We start from the raw sequence: 18,681 nt of genomic DNA, 5'->3' as shown, positions 1-18,681 counted from the left end.
CTCTGACAAATCAATTGTAAGTTTCATGGTTCCTCAAAGTTCTGTTTTAGGACCACTATTGTTTTCACTATATATTTTACCTCTTCGTGATGTACTTCGAAAACATAATGTTAACTTTCACTGCTATGCTGACGAAACACAGCTGTACATTTCGATGAAACATGGTGAAGCCCCAAAATTACCCACCCTGGAAGCCTGTGTTTCAGACATAAGGAAGTGTATCCCCTATGAACAGGGCTCTCTTGTAAAATAGATTTTAAACTCAATGTGACTCCCTGTTTAAAATAAAGGTAAAAAAAAAATGTTTAAAGTGGATGGCGGACAAAACAGAGATGCTAGTTCTGGGTCCCAAAAAACAAAGATCTTCTGTTGGATCTGACAATTAATCTTGACGGTTGTACAGTCGTCTCAAATAGAACTGAAGGACCTCGGCATTACTCTGGACCCTGATCTCTCTTTTGACGAACATATCAAGACTATTTCAAGGACAGCTTTTTTTCCATCTTCGTAACATTGCAAACATCAGGAACTTTCTGTACAAAAATGATGCAGAAAATGTAATCCATGCTTTTGTTACTTATACTTTACTTTCCTAGCCACCGTGCTTCTACATCTGCATTGCTTGCTGTCTGGGGCTTTCGGCTGGGTTTCTGTACAGCACGCAGATGTAGAAAGTACTTTATATATAAATGTGACTGATTGAAACATGTATGGGCACATATTGTTATGAGGATTTACAGAAGTGAGCCAGTCAGTGATACACTTACCAATGTTTGGATGGTTTAGAATCTTCATTATTCGGACTTCTCGGAAGAGCTGAAAAGAAAGGAAGTTGAGAAGATGTGATATTTTCTTTCCTGCAGACATTTAGAGAAACAGGTACATCACTGGTGACATTCTCTGGTTGTTGGAGGGATAGTATAGGCCAATATTGGACACTAAAACTAAAGTATGTACGTTAACGCAGGCTTCCACACATACTCTAACACACACAAACACATTACTTTTTTCATTGTTATTGGTAACTTCCAGTCCCCCACATAGCGCTCCTAAAACAATCTCACTTCCCACAAGTTACTTCCACATGAAAGCCCAGAACACCACAAACAAACAGAGACGGACAGAGAGACGGACAGAGAGACAGAGAGACGGACAGAGAGACAGAGAGAAACAGACAGACAGACAGAGACAGAGAGACGGGCAGAGAGCCTCCCAACTCTCCCAGACTATACTTCCTGGTGAGTTTGGAAAACACTTACTCTGCCTTTCTTTCCCTCTCCCTCCCTCACTCTTTTTCTGTCATGAATGAATGAGCAGGACAGTCTCTCGTTCCTGTAGCTGCCCATTGTGATGCTATTGGACCATGGGGTCTCAGATGACCTTCTGACCCCGATCTCTCGTCATTGCCCTGGGACGTAGATGATCTGATTGGCCGGTTGTCAGCCGTGGTCTCCCACGCAAGACGGTAAGGCCTACCCTTGGTATCCCTCTACCACTCCATCTATTCGCCCCTCTCCCTTAGAGAATACATTCAATGTCGCCAAAAATGATTGGGTCCCCTAGGAAACACTAAGCAATTTTGTTTCCTACCCTGTCTCAATAACTCCTCCCTGGGATTTTAATTGGTTGTCAAACAACAATGTATTCAAAGTGCCCACTATTATATTCTAACTATGGGGCGGCAGGGTAGCCTAGTGGTTAGTAACCGGAAGGTTGCAAGTTCAAACCCCGAGCTGACAAGGTACAAATCTGTCGTTCTGCCCCTGAACAGGCAGTTAACCAACTCTTCCTAGGCCGTCATTGAAAATAAGAATTTGTTCTTAACTGATTTGCCTAGTTAAATAAAGGTTAAAAAAAAGAAAAGAACAAAAAAAAATATATATATATATAATTAGATTAATCATTATATTTCCATGATGCCAACAGTTCACCAAAGTGTTTTGGTCTAAATCACAAGTCAAATATCAATTGCAACATTTGGTAACAAATAAGGCCTATAACTGTGGAAATGATCTGAAATGAGTGCAGGAAATGCAGAAATTGACAAAAGTGCTGAAAATTATTTTAGGTTGAATTGAACAGTATAAAACAATCAGAATGCAGAAAGACTCATTGAAATCACTTAGAATGTATGTGTTGCCACTCTAGGATCACTCACTACTCATAAAGCACCCTGGGATCACTGACTACTCATAAAGCACCCTGGGATCACTCACTACTCATAAAGCACCCTAGGATCACTCACTACTCATAAAGCACCCTGGGATCACTCACTACTCATAAAGCACCCTAGGATCACCCACTACTCATAAAGCACCCTAGGATCACTCACTACTCATAAAGCACCCTGGGATCACTCACTACTCATAAAGCACCCTGGGATCGCTCACTACTCATAAAGCACCCTGGGATCACTCACTACTCATAAAGCACCCTGGGATCACTCACTACTCATAAAGCACCCTGGGATCGCTCACTACTCATAAAGCACCCTGGGATCGCTCACTACTCATAAAGCAACCTGGGATCACCCACTACTCATAAAGCACCCTAGGATCACTCACTACTCATAAAGCACCCTAGGATCACTCACTACTCATAAAGCACCCTAGGATCACTCACTACTCATAAAGCACCCTGGGATCACTCACTACTCATAAAGCACCCTGGGATCACTCACTACTCATAAAGCACCCTGGGATCACTCACTACTCATAAAGCACCCTGGGATCACTCACTACTCATAAAGCACCCTGGGATCGCTCACTACTCATAAAGCACCCTGGGATCGCTCACTACTCATAAAGCACCCTGGGATCGCTCACTACTCATAAAGCACCCTGGGATCGCTGACTACTCATAAAGCACCCTGGGATCACTCACTACTCATAAAGCACCCTAGGATCACTCACTACTCATAAAGCACCCTGGGATCACTCACTACTCATAAAGCACCCTGGGATCGCTGACTACTCATAAAGCACCCTGGGATCACTCACTACTCATAAAGCACCCTAGGATCACTCACTACTCATAAAGCACCCTAGGATCACTCACTACTCATAAAGCACCCTAGGATCACTCACTACTCATAAAGCACCCTGGGATCACTCACTACTCATAAAGCACCCTAGGATCACTCACTACTCATAAAGCACCCTGGGATCACTCACTACTCATAAAGCACCCTAGGACCACTCACTACTCATAAAGCACCCTAGGATCACTCACTACTCATAAAGCACCCTAGGATCACTCACTACTCATAAAGCACCCTGGGATCACTCACTACTCATAAAGCACCCTAGGATCACTCACTACTCATAAAGCACCCTAGGATCACTCACTACTCATAAAGCACCCTGGGATCGCTGACTACTCATAAAGCACCCTGGGATCACTCACTACTCATAAAGCACCCTAGGATCACTCACTACTCATAAAGCACCCTAGGATCACTCACTACTCATAAAGCACCCTAGGATCACTCACTACTCATAAAGCACCCTAGGATCACTCACTACTCATAAAACAAATGTAGAACTTTTATTATTCAAAAACTAAAATACTTTGATATGATATTTTGGCCATGTCGCCCAGCCCTAATCTCTCTGTATCTCCAACCATCTCTTTTGCTGCAACTTCCCCTCCAATCCATTTCTTCCTCTCCTCTCCACTCCATCCATCTCCCTCCCCTGCTCGCTCTTCAGGCAGGTGGCATAAATAGGGGCCTAGCCCTCAGCATGCTTGGTGTGTTATAAGAGTATGTTATGTGTGTATGCATGTGTATCAAGTAAGTAAGTGTGTGCCTGTGAGTTGAGCCTGAGTGCGCTTGTGTATGTGTGTGCAAGTGTTGTGCATTGACTTCTGAGTACTGGGAGGAGTTCACTATCTCCGAGTGCTCTGACTCATGGCTGGTAGCTCAGAATAGATCCCTGACAAAAACGGTCCATTATCTCCTGCGTCACACATTGACTCAACGACACACACACAACCAACTTACCGAAGCATGTGTGCACAAACACACAGCTTCACAGACAGACAGACAGACAGACAGACAGACAGACAGACAGACAGACAGACAGACAGCTTCACAGACAGACAGACAGACAGCTTCACAGACAGACAGACAGACAGCTTCACAGACAGACAGACAGACAGCTTCACAGACAGACAGACAGACAGCTTCACAGACAGCTTCACAGACAGACAGACAGACAGCTTCACAGACAGCTTCACAGACAGACAGACAGACAGCTTCACAGACAGCTTCACAGACAGACAGACAGACAGCTTCACAGACAGACAGACAGACAGCTTCAAAGACAGACAGACAGACAGACAGACAGACAGACAGACAGACAGACAGACAGACAGACAGACAGACAGACAGACAGACAGACAGACAGACAGAGTTTGGAGATCTCCCTGCCTAGAATAAATCCCCTGGGTCATGATCATTAGGCACCAAACGGTATAAAACGTTCTGATTAGAGTATCCACCCACTTTGCCCAGAGTGGGTAAAAACCTGTTTTGGTGATGAAATTACAATACCTTATGTTATAAAATACATTTTATCATGATAAATGAGTATTACATGTTCTGAATAGTTCAGTGTGGTCTTTAACATATTATTAACATGTGTTTTTTTAAAGTCCGATTTCACAACATAATACATCCGATAATAAGCAGAGCTTTGTTGAAACCTGCGATGAGACTTTTACAGGATTTGACATTTTGTGGTCTTCGTCTTCAATGTTGTTTCAGCGGGTCGCAGAGAGAAAAATGACCACGACACGAGCTGAATTAAATGTATGAGGCTTCGAAAACAAAAAAGTGTTTTACACACTCAGTGCGCCGTTGATATTTCACAGAAATATGCTTGTTTTTGTCAGAAATTATTGAAAAATAAGACATTTAGAATATGAAAAGTGTATACTTAAATATGAAAATACATGTCATGTCTCAAAATCGATATCCATCTTACCTCTATATTGGTTTTTATTTCCTGTAGATTTCAAGAAGAAAGATGACAAGTTCAATGGGAAGGTGAGCCTGTCAGGTAGCCAGTAAACCTAATTCTTGCACAAATCCAGTCTAGCTGACCTGATGCAACTTTCCAGATTTTTGACCACTTTTTCTTTTTATCTGGCCTCCATTGATTCATTCACCCTAATTTTGGCCCATCCTACAAGGGTAAAAACCCCATTCACTCTTTAACTGATTATGACAGAGACTTGAGATTTGGACCATTGTTTTTCTTCGAGAATTAGCTACACAATTAAACTATTATTTTACCCATTGGTCAAAATATGCATTTCTGATTGGACACCCTAGACTGAAAAAGAGAGGTCCTACATGGACTTGTCCATTAAACACTCATATTGATTTTCCGTTGCCAAGAGTTTATTTTTCTCCCCGATTTCATGATATCCAATTGGTAGTTGGGCCATTCTGCCGAATCGGTGCCTTTTCCGTCCCCAGGAGCATAAATATGCATGAAAAATATCCGCATAATACATTATATTATCAAGCAACGTGTCCTGCACTTTGTCCTAATTGCAATGTGAGGATACATCATGTAAAACTTTAATAAAAACTTTCCAACACTACACTTCACCATGAAATATAATGATTAGAATCCTATAGAAATCTACATTTTTTTTGTATTATTGGGTGACTCTATTTCCAATTTAGACATAAAATACATTTTCTCATCAGAAATTCATAATATGTTAGTTAAAATACACATTTTAGTCATGTCCCCAGGTTTTCACTCAGTCATGTTACCCTGACACATTCCCCCCTCTAAAAATGTGGGACATTCCACAAGTCACATGATCAACAGGAAGTAGCATCATTTGAGTCTCCTGACCAAACGTTCTCCCTCTTTTTCTGTATCATATTGTAAGTATGACTGTGAATGTCAGCCTCAACGTACAGTCCTGTAACCTAAATTATTTCTTAATGTTATTATGTTGTTTTTAAAGATACTATTAGTCAACCACTTGAGGGTGCTAAGTGTTATCATGCTATTAGCATTGATGCCATGTGGCTACATTTCATGTATTTGCTAATGCTATGCTAAAAACTCAGTCCTGTTACATTCAGTCCTGTTACTCATATGAAAGGTAAAAGGACTGAATAAGAGTAACAGGGGTGAGAAGTTTGAATGAAATAGCCATTTTAAAGGTGTGTCTGGTATATACATTGATTCATTATAATACTATTCTCTTGATATTAAGTTTTAGAGTTGGAATCACAGAAGGTGTTTTCAGTTTTACAATGTGAACACATTACTTACCGGGAGCCAATCGATTAAGTGCTGCAGAGAAGCAGCGGCGCTGTCGCGCTCGACACAATACCGTCCCAGAAAGGAGAGAGAGACACTTAAAGAAGGAACAGCAGAAATACAGGGAGGACAGAGCATTCAGTCGATAACATTAGTAAGAGGGGAAAAGCACAGAAATCGCAAAAAAAAGTGGAGGCAGACTACAGGATCAAGTCCAGGAAAGATGGCAGCTTCATAAACAAAGTCCGAGATTTTTACACCAGGGATGATGTCAGTCGAATTACGACTGGGAAGAGGCAGACCCTCACCCAGAAGAAAATCAAAAATCAGAAGAGGTTCCTTTAGGACAGGATGAAAAATCTACATGCAAAGTTTCTGGCAGAACATGATGGGTCGATCTCATACTTCCTCTTCTGCTCACTGCTCCCCTTTTGGGTTGTTCACCCAACTCGAAGTGACCGGGAGACTTGCATGTGCAAGCTGAACGAACATCTCCGTTTTATAGTACAGAAACTGCACCACCTGAAGATCATCAACACTTTCAATCTTGATGAACTTCTAAAATCCATCACGGAACAGCCAAAGTCATCATTAAAAAAAATAGTTCCAGACCACCCAAGAGCCACTGCTGGAACAGCTGAACCTGATGCTGCGCAAGTTTAACAGGCACATTTACAACATCAAGAATCAGTTTACCCACTACAGGGCACTGAAACCAGGCTTGAAAGCATATGAATGCTTAATTCATGTTGACTTTGCACACAGGTGTGCTTTATGTGCATACAATCCCCGACCAGTGTCCTTCTGCAGTGTCCCCCTCTAGACAGAAGGGCCCACCAGCAATCTGGCAGAATTTGTCACCAGTGCTTGATTATGTGCAGAGTGCACATCCAGAGGTCTCCACCATCCATTTTTACAGTGATGGCCCTTGTACTCAGTACAAGCAGCGACGGAATTTTTCAGAAGAGGATTCACTGCTGGAACGTGGAACTTCTTTGAGGCAAGCCACGGCAAGGGTGCCCCGGATGGAGTGGGGGGGCCCTGAAGAGGATGGCTGACAGTCTTGTCGGCAAGGGGACAGATATCCCTGATGCTTCAGAGTGGTTTTCTGTGTTAAGCAAGACGGATATAGCAATCAAGTTGTTTTTTGTGGAAGAGGAAGCAGTCGACAGAGCAGTGTCAGAGATGCCCAAGGATGTGCCACACTCTACGATAAAGATGCACCAGGCAGTAACCCTGGGCCATGGAGAGCTGACCTACAGGGACGTCATCTGCTTGTTCACAGCAAGACAACATCTGAGCTGTGAGCGCTTTAATGCAAACCATTTCACATTCAATCAGTGGCAAAGTCCTGAGGTTGTTGGCAAATGGTGTGTGCTGAAGTACAACGATCAACTGTACCCTGGCATCGTCACAGACAAACAACACACATGTCAAGTTTTGTTGTATGAAAAGGATTGGGGCCACAGGTTTTGCTGGCCAGCCTGCGAAGACATCCTTTGGTAACCGTTTCAAGACATCCTGTGTACCATCCCACCAGTGAGGCAAGTCACAGCTCATTACATGGAAATTGACAACAAAGTCTGGGCCAAACTAGAGACTGTTTCTTAGAAAAGGCAAGTTTCCGCGGGGAAAATATGCCGCTGTACAACGTGACAGTTTCCACACCCTAATTGTAGGATAACCAATACCCAAACGGAGATGAAAGTAGTGAAAATAAAAATCTCATTTATTTATCAAGACCAGTCCCCGCGCCTGTCTCAGAGCAGCACCAAACGGTGCTGAAATAGTTGACCACCCCCGGGTAGGGTGTTCAAATCCTATTATAACAATTGGATGACGGCAGGTCAGAACATAAGTATATAATATTAGCATAATTAATTGGACTACACTACAAATGTAACATGTTTAACACATATGCTTAGTACATAATACATTCGGTGACAATAAGATAATTTTGATCTGATTACGCTCATAAAATCACTATGTATCTATTCAATGATTATTTTTGGCTATTTCTCTGTGTGTTGATTGGTGGGGAAAAACAGGTCTACATAGCCTACACTACTTTTTTAACGTCGACATTTGTTCAGAACAATTTGCTTGACAGCAAGATTAAATGTTGCTCTCAAAAAGTATCAAGAAGAAAGATGGATAAGTATGCTCTCTCTAATTCTCTCTTTCTTTCTCTCTGAGGTCCTGAGCCCTAGGACCATGCCTCAGGACTACCTGGCATGATGACTCCTTGCTGTCCCCAGTCCACCTGGCCGTGCTGCTGCTCCGGTTTCAACTGTTCTGCCTGCGGCTATGGAATCCTGACCTGTTCACCGGACGTGCTACCTGTCCCGGACCTGCTGTTTTCAACTCTCTAGAGACAGCAGGAGCGGTAAGAGATACTCTGAATGATCGGCTATGAAAAGCCAACTGATTTTTACTCCTGAGGTGCTGACCTGCTGCACCCTCGACAACTACTGTGATTATTATTATTTGACTATGCTGGTAATTTATGAACATTTGAACATCTTGGCCATGTTCTGTTATAATCTTCACCCGGGCACAGCCAGAAGAGGACTGGCCACCCCTCAGAGCCTGGTTCCTCTCTAGGTTCCTGCCTTTCTAGGGAGTTTTTCCTAGCCACCGTGCTTCTACATCTGCATTGCTTTCTGTTTGGGGTTTTAGGCTGGGTTTCTGTATAGCACTTTGTGATATCAGCTGATGTAAGAAGGGCTATATAAATACATTTGATTTGATTTGGATAATGAAAATCAAAGTTTCAGAGAAGAACTAATTATAAATCTAAGCATAGAACTTTCAGTGGTATTCCCGCCCCATATAGAGGCCCGACACAGAAACATTGAATCATTAACTGTAAACTGCACACACAGATTTTTTTGCATATTTTGTCATTTAAACGGGTTAAATCTGCAGTCACAAGGAAGAAGGAAACAGTCGCTGACAAGGTGGAGAAATGTGAGGCCTTTACTAGGAAGCTTGAGTTGTTGGATTTGGACTTGTCATCTGGAAGGCTACTGCACTTCAGCACACTGAAGAAACGGCAGGCAGAGGGACCAGGCCGCAGCATCGTCACAGAGCTGATGGAACATTTAATAAAGCAGCTGAGGGACAACGTATCCACCAGATTTGAAGACCACACGCCCCCAGGACATCATTGTGTTTGTACGTGATCCTCTCACAGTCCGCCCCAGGTGGAGAATTCTCCTCCCTTGCTAAGAAAGCGATACCCTCGCTGGATGAGGTTTTTTAAATGTAACCTTTATTTTACAAAATGCCTCCAGCTGTCCATCACTACTGTAAATAAAAACACAGAATATCTAAGGGGCTTTTATTTAAATATAATGCAGGGTTCATAATAATAATACTTTTAACCCCTTCCACTTGTTAAAAGGTTCCAATTTATCTTTTTTTTTAAATCAATTAGTATAATTGAGTTTAACCACAATATTTGTTGTATTATTTGTTTTGTCTTTTCTGGTGGGTTAAACTGAAATTGCAACCAACTTCCTATGGCTTGTTTATTTATTTTTTCTATGGCTTGTTTACTTTTTTTTCTATGGCTTGTTTACTTTGGAGATGATTTTGTTTTCAAATAACCGAAAGTGAGCGATTGGGTAGCACCATAGAAAGAAGCTGGCTTGATGAAAACGATGTCCATTTTGTCTGTTCTCTTCGCAATGTCATTTTTCCCCCCAGATAAACAGCTCCTTTTTGAATGGTAACTGTGTTAAGGGTGGAGTTTGGGGCAGGGTGAGGAGTACTGGAAAGGTGTGACTTTCAGTTTACAATAGGCCATAAGTATACAGCAGATCGTAGATTGTCCTCAGTTTGATTATGCTGTAACAACATACTGTAGCACCATGACCAGGATCTCTATTCATTTAAGTGAGCAGATTAGGGCTTTCAGGAGGAACGGAAAATCTACTGGAGACATTTAAAAAATACTGGTAGCCTTGGGGATTTTGGTCACGGACAGTGCTATTCGCCAACACTATCATCAGATGTCTGTGTTACGCTGAACGGGAAAGCCCGGGAAAATGATCAGGGACAGTAGGCTACAATACTGTAGGCCTAATAATGGTTAAATAAATCGACTGCTGGTCTTCAATGTCTGCGGCACATTTTTACATTGTATTTCAATTCCAGCAAGACTATTGAAGCCATCGACTCACTAATGGATGAAGATGATGAGCGCCCCGAATAGCCATCAAAATTGCTACAGAAAAAAAGAAGATCAAGCAGAGTCCCAAGCATCCCCTCAAACTCCATGTGTGGGGGGCAATTTCTCGCCAGGGACCAGGCCCATTGTTGACTGTTGACTGTTGACTGAAGGCCAAGGTGCGGTGTTGGAGGTGCTCTGAGGACTGAGGCGCAGACCAACGTTTTCCAGTGACCTAACGGACTGACAGAAAAACTGACCGACTGACCTGCAGCCTGTTTTGCCAACTCTATCTCTGGCTTGGTTGAGATGGTTGAGTTAGTTTGTCAAGGACTAATATTTAATTTCAAGGACCATCAATTTGTAATAATTATTATTAAGCAATTGTTTCTAGTCACCACCAGGTGGCAGTATATCACCACAACCTCATGAAGATTAAAAAAAAACGAACTTACTAATGATGACTGCCTACAAGTTCTACTCAATAATATGTGTTTCACTACATACAGGAGTGGTAAGTCAGTACTGATGACTATTTTCTTATATGAACTGTAACTCAGTAAAAGCTTTGAAATTATTACACGTTCCGTTTATATTTTTGTTCAGTATACATGCTAACAATATTACATTGTCTTTATTTAAATTATCCTTATATTTCACTACACTTTAGGTCCCACAGGCTGTCCCAATACATAAAGACATATTCAAGGTATTCCAGTACTTGAATTTCAGAGTGACAAATTCAAGTACTTTATGCACCTTGTACCCTGGTAGTGGCGCCCTCTCTAAATAGACAAGAGCAAGCTAGCTTATTGCTAAACATCCACCATATTGCTTTCGCTCATCGTGTCACTTCAGATCAGTGCATATGATAGAGAGGCCGTGAGGAGAGGAAGCCCCCTTAAACTGTTGGGATGAGGGTAGGGTTTACCCCATTAAGTCAACTGGTCAATAGTGGTTAACCGAGAATGTTTTAAAAACATTACAATTATTTTTAAAAATTATGCCACATCTTGATTGACATCTGTCTCAGTGGACTAATCCAATGCGGAAGCCACGAAGATGCCACACCAGTATCACAATGCTAACCTAATTTCTGTGAATGCATTCATTACTATTACAGTATTTTACAGTTCTCATTTCCGGAGTGGAAGTGTTTGTACAGCGCACCACCCAGGGTACACTTGTGAGAAACAAGTTTTTGTTTATTTCATTCCATGTACGAGTTGTCAATTTATTCATTCTGTTTGGAGCGCTCCTGTCAATGTTGAGTAAGGATGCGCCCTTGATTATACATAGAAGTAGGCCTAGGCTACCTAGCCTGCCCGTAAATGTCAGCTTCTAAAATGTGCCCTTTTGGGGATCTGATAATATTTCTGATGATCTTAACTCGTAACCACTAATGAGTTGGAGCTTCTCAAAGTAATTTTCTTCACCTCAAACAGCAAGTAAACAAAGTCTGTTTTTACATCCATTGAGAATGACAATTGCTCCTAAATGTAGCCTATTTCCACAGCTCTCTCCATTTTGATAACCACTCGGCATGAAAGAGGGGGGAAATGTCATGCTCTGATCAGGTGGAAATATCATAAAATAGGCCTACCGGATTACTTATTTTTCCTTGTGCAAATAGCCTACAGTTGTGCTTGTTTGGCGCTCACTGGTGTGGAAAACTCTGAGGGTCCAGAATATTTTATACAAAAGTTTCAAGTTCGTTAGGTCAAGCATCTGGGTGGACCAAATCGATAGTTGATACGTTTCAAGTTCCTTGCAGACATGCCATGTGTAGTCAATTTGATCGATTTTTATAAGGATATTTGTTGCAGGCTGAAATGTTTTTATTTGTTGGCTTTATATTGGCTATTTTTACAAAATATTTGATTTCATTAAAACACATACGGTATGTTAATATATGGAAAAATACACATTTTAATATTTTAACCAATTGATTGGTTGAAAGAACAGACAACTCTTGTTCGACCAAGATTTGTTTTTGTCGGGGACAGCCCTAGATGAGAGAGCGGAGACGAGGACAGGAAGCCAGTTTAGACTATTGGGAAAAGGAGATGAAGACAGGAAGCCAGTTTAGACTATTGGGATTGGGGAAAGGAGATGAAGACAGGAAGACAGTTTAGACTGTTGGGATTGGGGAAAGGAGATGAAGACAGGAAGCCAGTTTAGACTATTGGGATTGGGGAAAGGAGATGAAGACAGGAAGCCAGTTTAGACTATTGGGATTGGGGAAAGGAGATGAAGACAGGAAGCTCATTTAGATTGTTGGAATGATGGAGAAGAGACGAGGACAGGAAGCAAGTTTAAACTGTTGGAATGAGGGAGAGGATACACCTTAGAGTATGTGAGCTCCGTTTCCTCTCTCTTCCTCAAAATAGTTTTTGATCTTGCGAGAGAGAAAGAAACGAGGAGACAAAATAATGGTTCACTCCCCAGTGTTTTAACTTGTCTCCTTTGGATGTGGAGGGGGATTTTATTTCAAATCTAATTTCATTCGTCACATGCTTGGTGTAGACCAACAGTGAAATGCTTACTTAGGGGCCCTTCGCAACAATGCAGAGAGAAAGAAAATATACAAACAATGGAAAAATAAATACACAACGAGTAACAATAATTTGTCTTATACAGTGGATTGGGGAAGTATTCAGACCCCTTTTTCCACATTTTGTTATGCTACAGCCTTATTCTAAAATGTATTAAATAAATACATTCTCAATCTTAACACAACACCCCATAATGACAAAGCGAAAACAGGTTTTTAGAAAATGTTGCTAATTCAACTTGGAGTCCACCTGTGGAAAATTCAATTGATTGGACATGATTTGGAAAGGCACACACCTGTCTATATAAGGTCCCACAGATGTCAGAGCAAAAACCAAGCCATGAGGTCAAAGGAATTGTATGTACACAGTAAACTGTAGCAGCAGTGTCCGTGATGAGACAAAGCATTGTATGTACACAGTAAACTGTAGCAGCAGTGTCCGTGATGAGACAAAGCATTGTATGTACACAGTAAACTGTAGCAGCAGTGTCCGTGATGAGACAAAGCATTGTATGTACACAGTAAACTGTAGCAGCAGTGACGAGATAAAGCATTGTATGTACACAGTAAACTGTAGCAGCAGTGACGAGACAAAGCATTGTATGTACACAGTAAACTGTAGCAGCAGTGACGAGACAAAGCATTGTATGTACACAGTAAACTGTAGCAGCAGTGACGAGACAAAGCATTGTATGTACACAGTAAACTGTAGCAGTCCGTGACGAGATAAAGCATTTGTGCAAAAAGGGTCAAGGCATTAACTATTTAACTTTCGTCACTTAAAAAAAAGTGTACCTTTATTTATCTAGGCAAGCCAGTTAAGAACAAAAACAATGATGGCCTAGGAACAGTGGGTTAACTGCCTTGTTCAGGGGCAGAATGGCAGATTTTTACCTTGTCAGCTCAGGGATTCGATCTAGCAACCTTTCAGTTACTGGCCCAACGCTCTAACCACTAGGCTACCTGTCGCTAAAAATTCTTGGTGTTGACCAACAGTGAAATGGACTAACTACTTAGCAGTCTTATGGCTTGGGGGTATAAGCTGTTCAGGGTCCTGTTGGTTCCAGATGTGCTGCATCGGTACCGCTTGACATGTGGTAGCAGAGAGAACAGTCTATGACTTGGGTAGCTGGAGTCTGACACTTGTAAGGGCCTTCCTCTGATACCGCCTAGTATCGAGGTCCTGGATGGCAGGGAGCTTGGCCACAGTGATGTACTGGGCCATACGCACTACCCTCGTAGCGCCTTGCGGTCGGATGCCAAGCAGTTGCCATACCAAGCGGTGATGAAGCCAGTCATGGTGCTCTCAATGGTGCAGCTGTAGAACTTTGAGGGGCCATGCCAAATCTTTTCAGCCTCTTGAGGGGGGAAGGGTCGCTGTCGTGACCTCGTCACCTGTATTGGTGTGTGTGGACCATGACAGATCCTTAGTGAACTTGAATCTCTCGACCCGCTCCCACTACAGCCCCGTCGATGTGAATGGGGGTGTGCTTTGGTCCTCCGTTTACTGAAGTCCACGTTCAGCTCCTCTTTTTTTATAATAACGTTGAGGGAGAGGATGTTGCCAAGTCTCACACCTCATCCCTATAGGCTGCCTCTTCATCATCAGTGATAAGGCATATAGCCACCATGTCATCTGCAAACTTAATGATGTTGGGGTCGTGGTTGAACAGGGAGTACAGGACAGGACTAAGCACGTCTCCCCTGATGTGTTGAGGGTCAGTGTGGTGGATGTGTGGTTGCCTACCCCCAGGAAACAGTTGCAGAGGGAGGTGTTCAGTCCCAGGATCCTTAGCTTAATGATGAACTTGGAGGGCACTATGGTGTTGAATGCTGGGCTGTAGTCAATGAACAGCATTCTCACATAGGTGTTCCTTTTGTCCAGGTGGGAAAGGGCAGTGTGGAGTGCAATGGAGATTGCATCATCTGTGGATCTGTTGGTGCGATATGCAAATTGGAGTGGGTCTAGGGTTTCTGGGATGTTATTGTGAGCCATGACCAGCCTTTCAAAGCATTTCATGGCAACAGATGTGAGTGCTACTGGGTGATAGTCATTTAGGCAAGTTACCTTGGCATTCTTGGGCACAGGGACTATGGTGGTCTGCTTGAAACATGTAAGTATTACAGACTGGGTCACGGAGAGGTTGAACATGTATTTGAAGGCACTTGCCAGATGCTCAGTGAATGAGCATGCATCCTGAGTGCGTGTCCTGGTAATCTGTCTGTGAATGTTAACCAGTTTATTGGTCTTACTCACATGAGCTACGAAGAGCGTGATCATACAGTCATCCGGAACTCTCATGCGTGGTTCAGTGTTGCCTTCAAGCGAGCATAGAAGGTACCTGGTAGGCTCGCGTCACTGGGCAGCTCGCTGCTGGGTTTCCCTTTGTAGTCCGTAATAGTTTTCAATCCCTGTCACATCAGATGAGCGTCAGAGCCGGTGTAGTAGGATTCATTTAGCTCAGTGTGGATGTTGGCTGTAAGCCGTGGTTTCTGGTTGGAATATGTACGTACGGTCACTATGGGTAGACGCATTCGGTGCACTTCTTAATGAAGCCGGTGACTGATGTGGTCAACTCCTAAGTGCTATCCGATGAATCCCGGAACGTACTCCAGTCTGTGCTCGCGAAACAGTCCTGTAACTTAGCATCCGCTTCATCGGACCACTTCCTGTTTGAGTTTTTGCTTTTGCGACATTCTGGTAGAAATGAGGTAAAAAACAGATTTCAGTGTCCCTGCATTAATATCGCCGAACACTAGGAGTGCCGCTTCTGGATGAGAATGTGCTTGTTTATCCATTGCAGCGCCATTCAAACATTGTAGAGAGAGAGGCAACTCAGAAACAGATTCACACACGGTGTTAAAAGTTAGATTGGGTGACTAGCAGGACTCTACAGCGGTTATGTAAAGTGTGTTCCCTGCCTTCCTGTGAGTCTAGCTGTGAAGTAAACAGACGCCCAAAGGTACTTTCTTGCTTTATTTATGGGTGGCTCATCTGGTTATTTGATTGGCAGAGCTCTCTTTTCCTGGTAGAGAGAGGGGAATGAGTGTTCACCACTGACGATTCATGGGAAAGAGGGATTGAGCGAGGGACGGAGCCAGGGAGTGAGAGAGAGAGGGAGTGAGTATGTTCCCCTCTCAAACTCCCACAGAAGTGAGTGGCAGAACAGTAGACAGTACTGAACACACACACACAGTTCATGTCAGCATTAAACCTGAGCATCTGCTTAGGACAGGAGCACACACACTTAACATTCTCTCCAACACACACACACAACCCCTCACACACACACTTGACGTGTGAACAACAGCAGGAGTGTTGGTACAGGGAGCCACTTTACCGTAATAAACATTTTATGGATGATCTGAACAGTCATCCCACACAGGGGATGCATGGGGAGGTCTCTCTCCCTGTGTGTATGTCTGCTGCACATCTGTCAGCTAGTATAGGTAACTGCATTCAAGTATTTGCCTGTGTGTGTGTGTGTGTGTGTGTGTGTGTGTGTGTGCGTGCGTGCGTGCGTGCGTGTGTGTGTGGTGCCCGCGAGGCAGTGGCAGCAGCATCCTGTGTTTCCCCATGACACAGCTGTTCAGTGGGAGAGGGAGATAGATGTGAGTACTGAATAATTCACTCTACTCATGTGGATCAACACACACATGCAGACATGCATCCAAATGGCATGCCGACGAATCACACACACAGTAAGTGTAAAAGAAAATGTCAAAACGGTACCATCACTGCAATACCACGAATAAAATTTGTAATGGGAAAACAATCCTCACACAAAAAACATTTGTGTACAGCTAGGGCTGGGCGATATGACAATATACATCGTGTGACAATAGAAAAACGTCTATCGTTTCATATTATGCTCTGTCGTTTATTTCCTTGTGTCGCAAGTCACTATTTTCCATCAACTGGACGACGCTTTAAATGTTCTAAATTTGCAACACAAACAAACATGGAGGAGAGTGAACGTGACACAGAGCCTGTACCTAAAAGAGGGGCTACTTCGGTCGCATGGACGTGGTTTGGGTATGAAAAGTCTGACTTGGACCAGAAAACCGTCCTCTGCAAAATATGCCGCAGGCCGGTCCCGACAACAGCCTCAAAACACCACTAACCTCCTTTACCCCCTGCGCAAGAATCATGTGACACAGTACGGAGAGAGTCTCCGGAGGAGATTCAAAAAAGTACAGTCGAGTGCTCAAAACAAACCCACGACTCAGATGTTGCAAGAGGCTTTTGCCCGCGGCACACCATATGGCAAAGAATCACGAAGATGGAAGGAGATAACAGCTGCCGTCACGACTTACATCTGCAAAGACATGGCCCCAATTTACACGGACGAGAAACGGGGGTTTCGTGAGTTGGTGCTAACACTCGAACCAAGGTACCAAATTGACATGTGACAAGTATTAATGCCAAAATAACATGCAAGCCCCCAAAAATATATATACATTTTAGGCCTACATTTATTTTGTGTTTTCTATTTACCTTTTTAGATTTGATACAAAAAAAAAATGGAATATTTTGTTACATGCTTTATTGAACATTTGCACCAAGGTTCTAAATAAAAGGAGAAATAATCAAATATGAGTAAGTACCTTTTATTTGTTGAGTTTAGTTCTAAATGTAATAAGAAATAGGCCTTTACATGTGACCACATTTTATATAAACTATTTATTAATTGAATTTACAGACAATGTGCTATATCGTGATATGTATCGTTATCAGGATATGAAATGACCTATATCGGGATATAAGAATTTGACCATATCGCCCAGCCCTATGCTCAACTAACGATTAATAAATTAGGCTTATTGACACAACACTGCATGGATGTCACAGAATAGGTTTTAAAATAAACGGAGCTACAAATAGGATGCATTTGAATGCTCTCTCTCTCGCTCACACACAAACACACAGAGCAGTCTCAGTGGAGGAGACCGGTTGACCCTGGAGAAAACACAGTTTGCAAGCTTTTCCTTCAAATCAGCCACATACATTCACAGCAGAGAAAGTTGATGAATATAAGAGGTTAACGAGACGCTCTGAGGCAGAGCTGTACATGTTTGTTCCAGCCTAGCACTAACACACCAGATTAAACAAATCAACTAAGCATCAAGCCCTTTACTTGTTTAATAGGGTGTGCTAATGGGGTGCGTTCAATTATGTGCAACGGCTGAGGACCTGGTTTCTGAGGACTGGGTTGGGATCTATACTAGTAAACATTGATCTAGATGGTGTGGGAGCAGGGCTAGAGGTGGTTTGAGTTGGCTATAGATTGCAGGTCGAGCCCTGGCCTAGTTCAACAGGTCAGGATGAGCTATCAACTAGTGGGGACGAGGCAATGGGTTAGTGTCTTGTGGGAACCATTCAAATATACAGCTGCTAAACAGAGGTATCCAAATAGAATGGTAGACAGAAAGACAGACACAAATGCATGGAAACACACAAGAGAGACACACATTCCTTTACAGGCACAGCAATCAATATGGCATGCTAGGCTACTTGGCCACTGGCCCACTTTCCACAACCCCCATTAATGTGTTGGCCTCTCCAGCTTCATCCCTGTTTTTCACATGCATACATGTATTACTCTGTTCATACACACAGCAGCCATACTGTTCCCTCCATGTACATAGTGGGGCAAAAA

General features: G+C 42.8%; 1 protein-coding gene across 4 annotated transcripts in view; it reads right to left on the bottom strand.

The window, feature by feature from the left end:
* LOC139406940 (MAP/microtubule affinity-regulating kinase 3-like) overlaps nucleotides 1–18,681 on the bottom strand; it is a 141,852-nt gene that overhangs the window by 71,096 nt on the left and 52,075 nt on the right. For all 4 annotated transcript variants that reach the window (XR_011634043.1, XM_071150117.1, XM_071150118.1 and 1 more), the window contains exon 4: nucleotides 768–816. Coding sequence is in view for 3 of the 4 variants with exons in the window: in XM_071150117.1 (XP_071006218.1) it covers nucleotides 768–816 (49 nt within the window). In the remaining variant the exon portion in view is untranslated. The remainder of the gene's footprint in view (nucleotides 1–767; nucleotides 817–18,681) is intronic.

The sequence above is a fragment of the Oncorhynchus clarkii genome, chromosome 4 (genome assembly GCF_045791955.1).
Source record: "Oncorhynchus clarkii lewisi isolate Uvic-CL-2024 chromosome 4, UVic_Ocla_1.0, whole genome shotgun sequence".
In the NCBI taxonomy this organism is placed as follows: Eukaryota; Metazoa; Chordata; class Actinopteri; order Salmoniformes; family Salmonidae; genus Oncorhynchus; species Oncorhynchus clarkii.
Note: the sequence above shows the minus strand (reverse complement) of the source record. Positions and strands in the feature narration are given on the sequence as shown.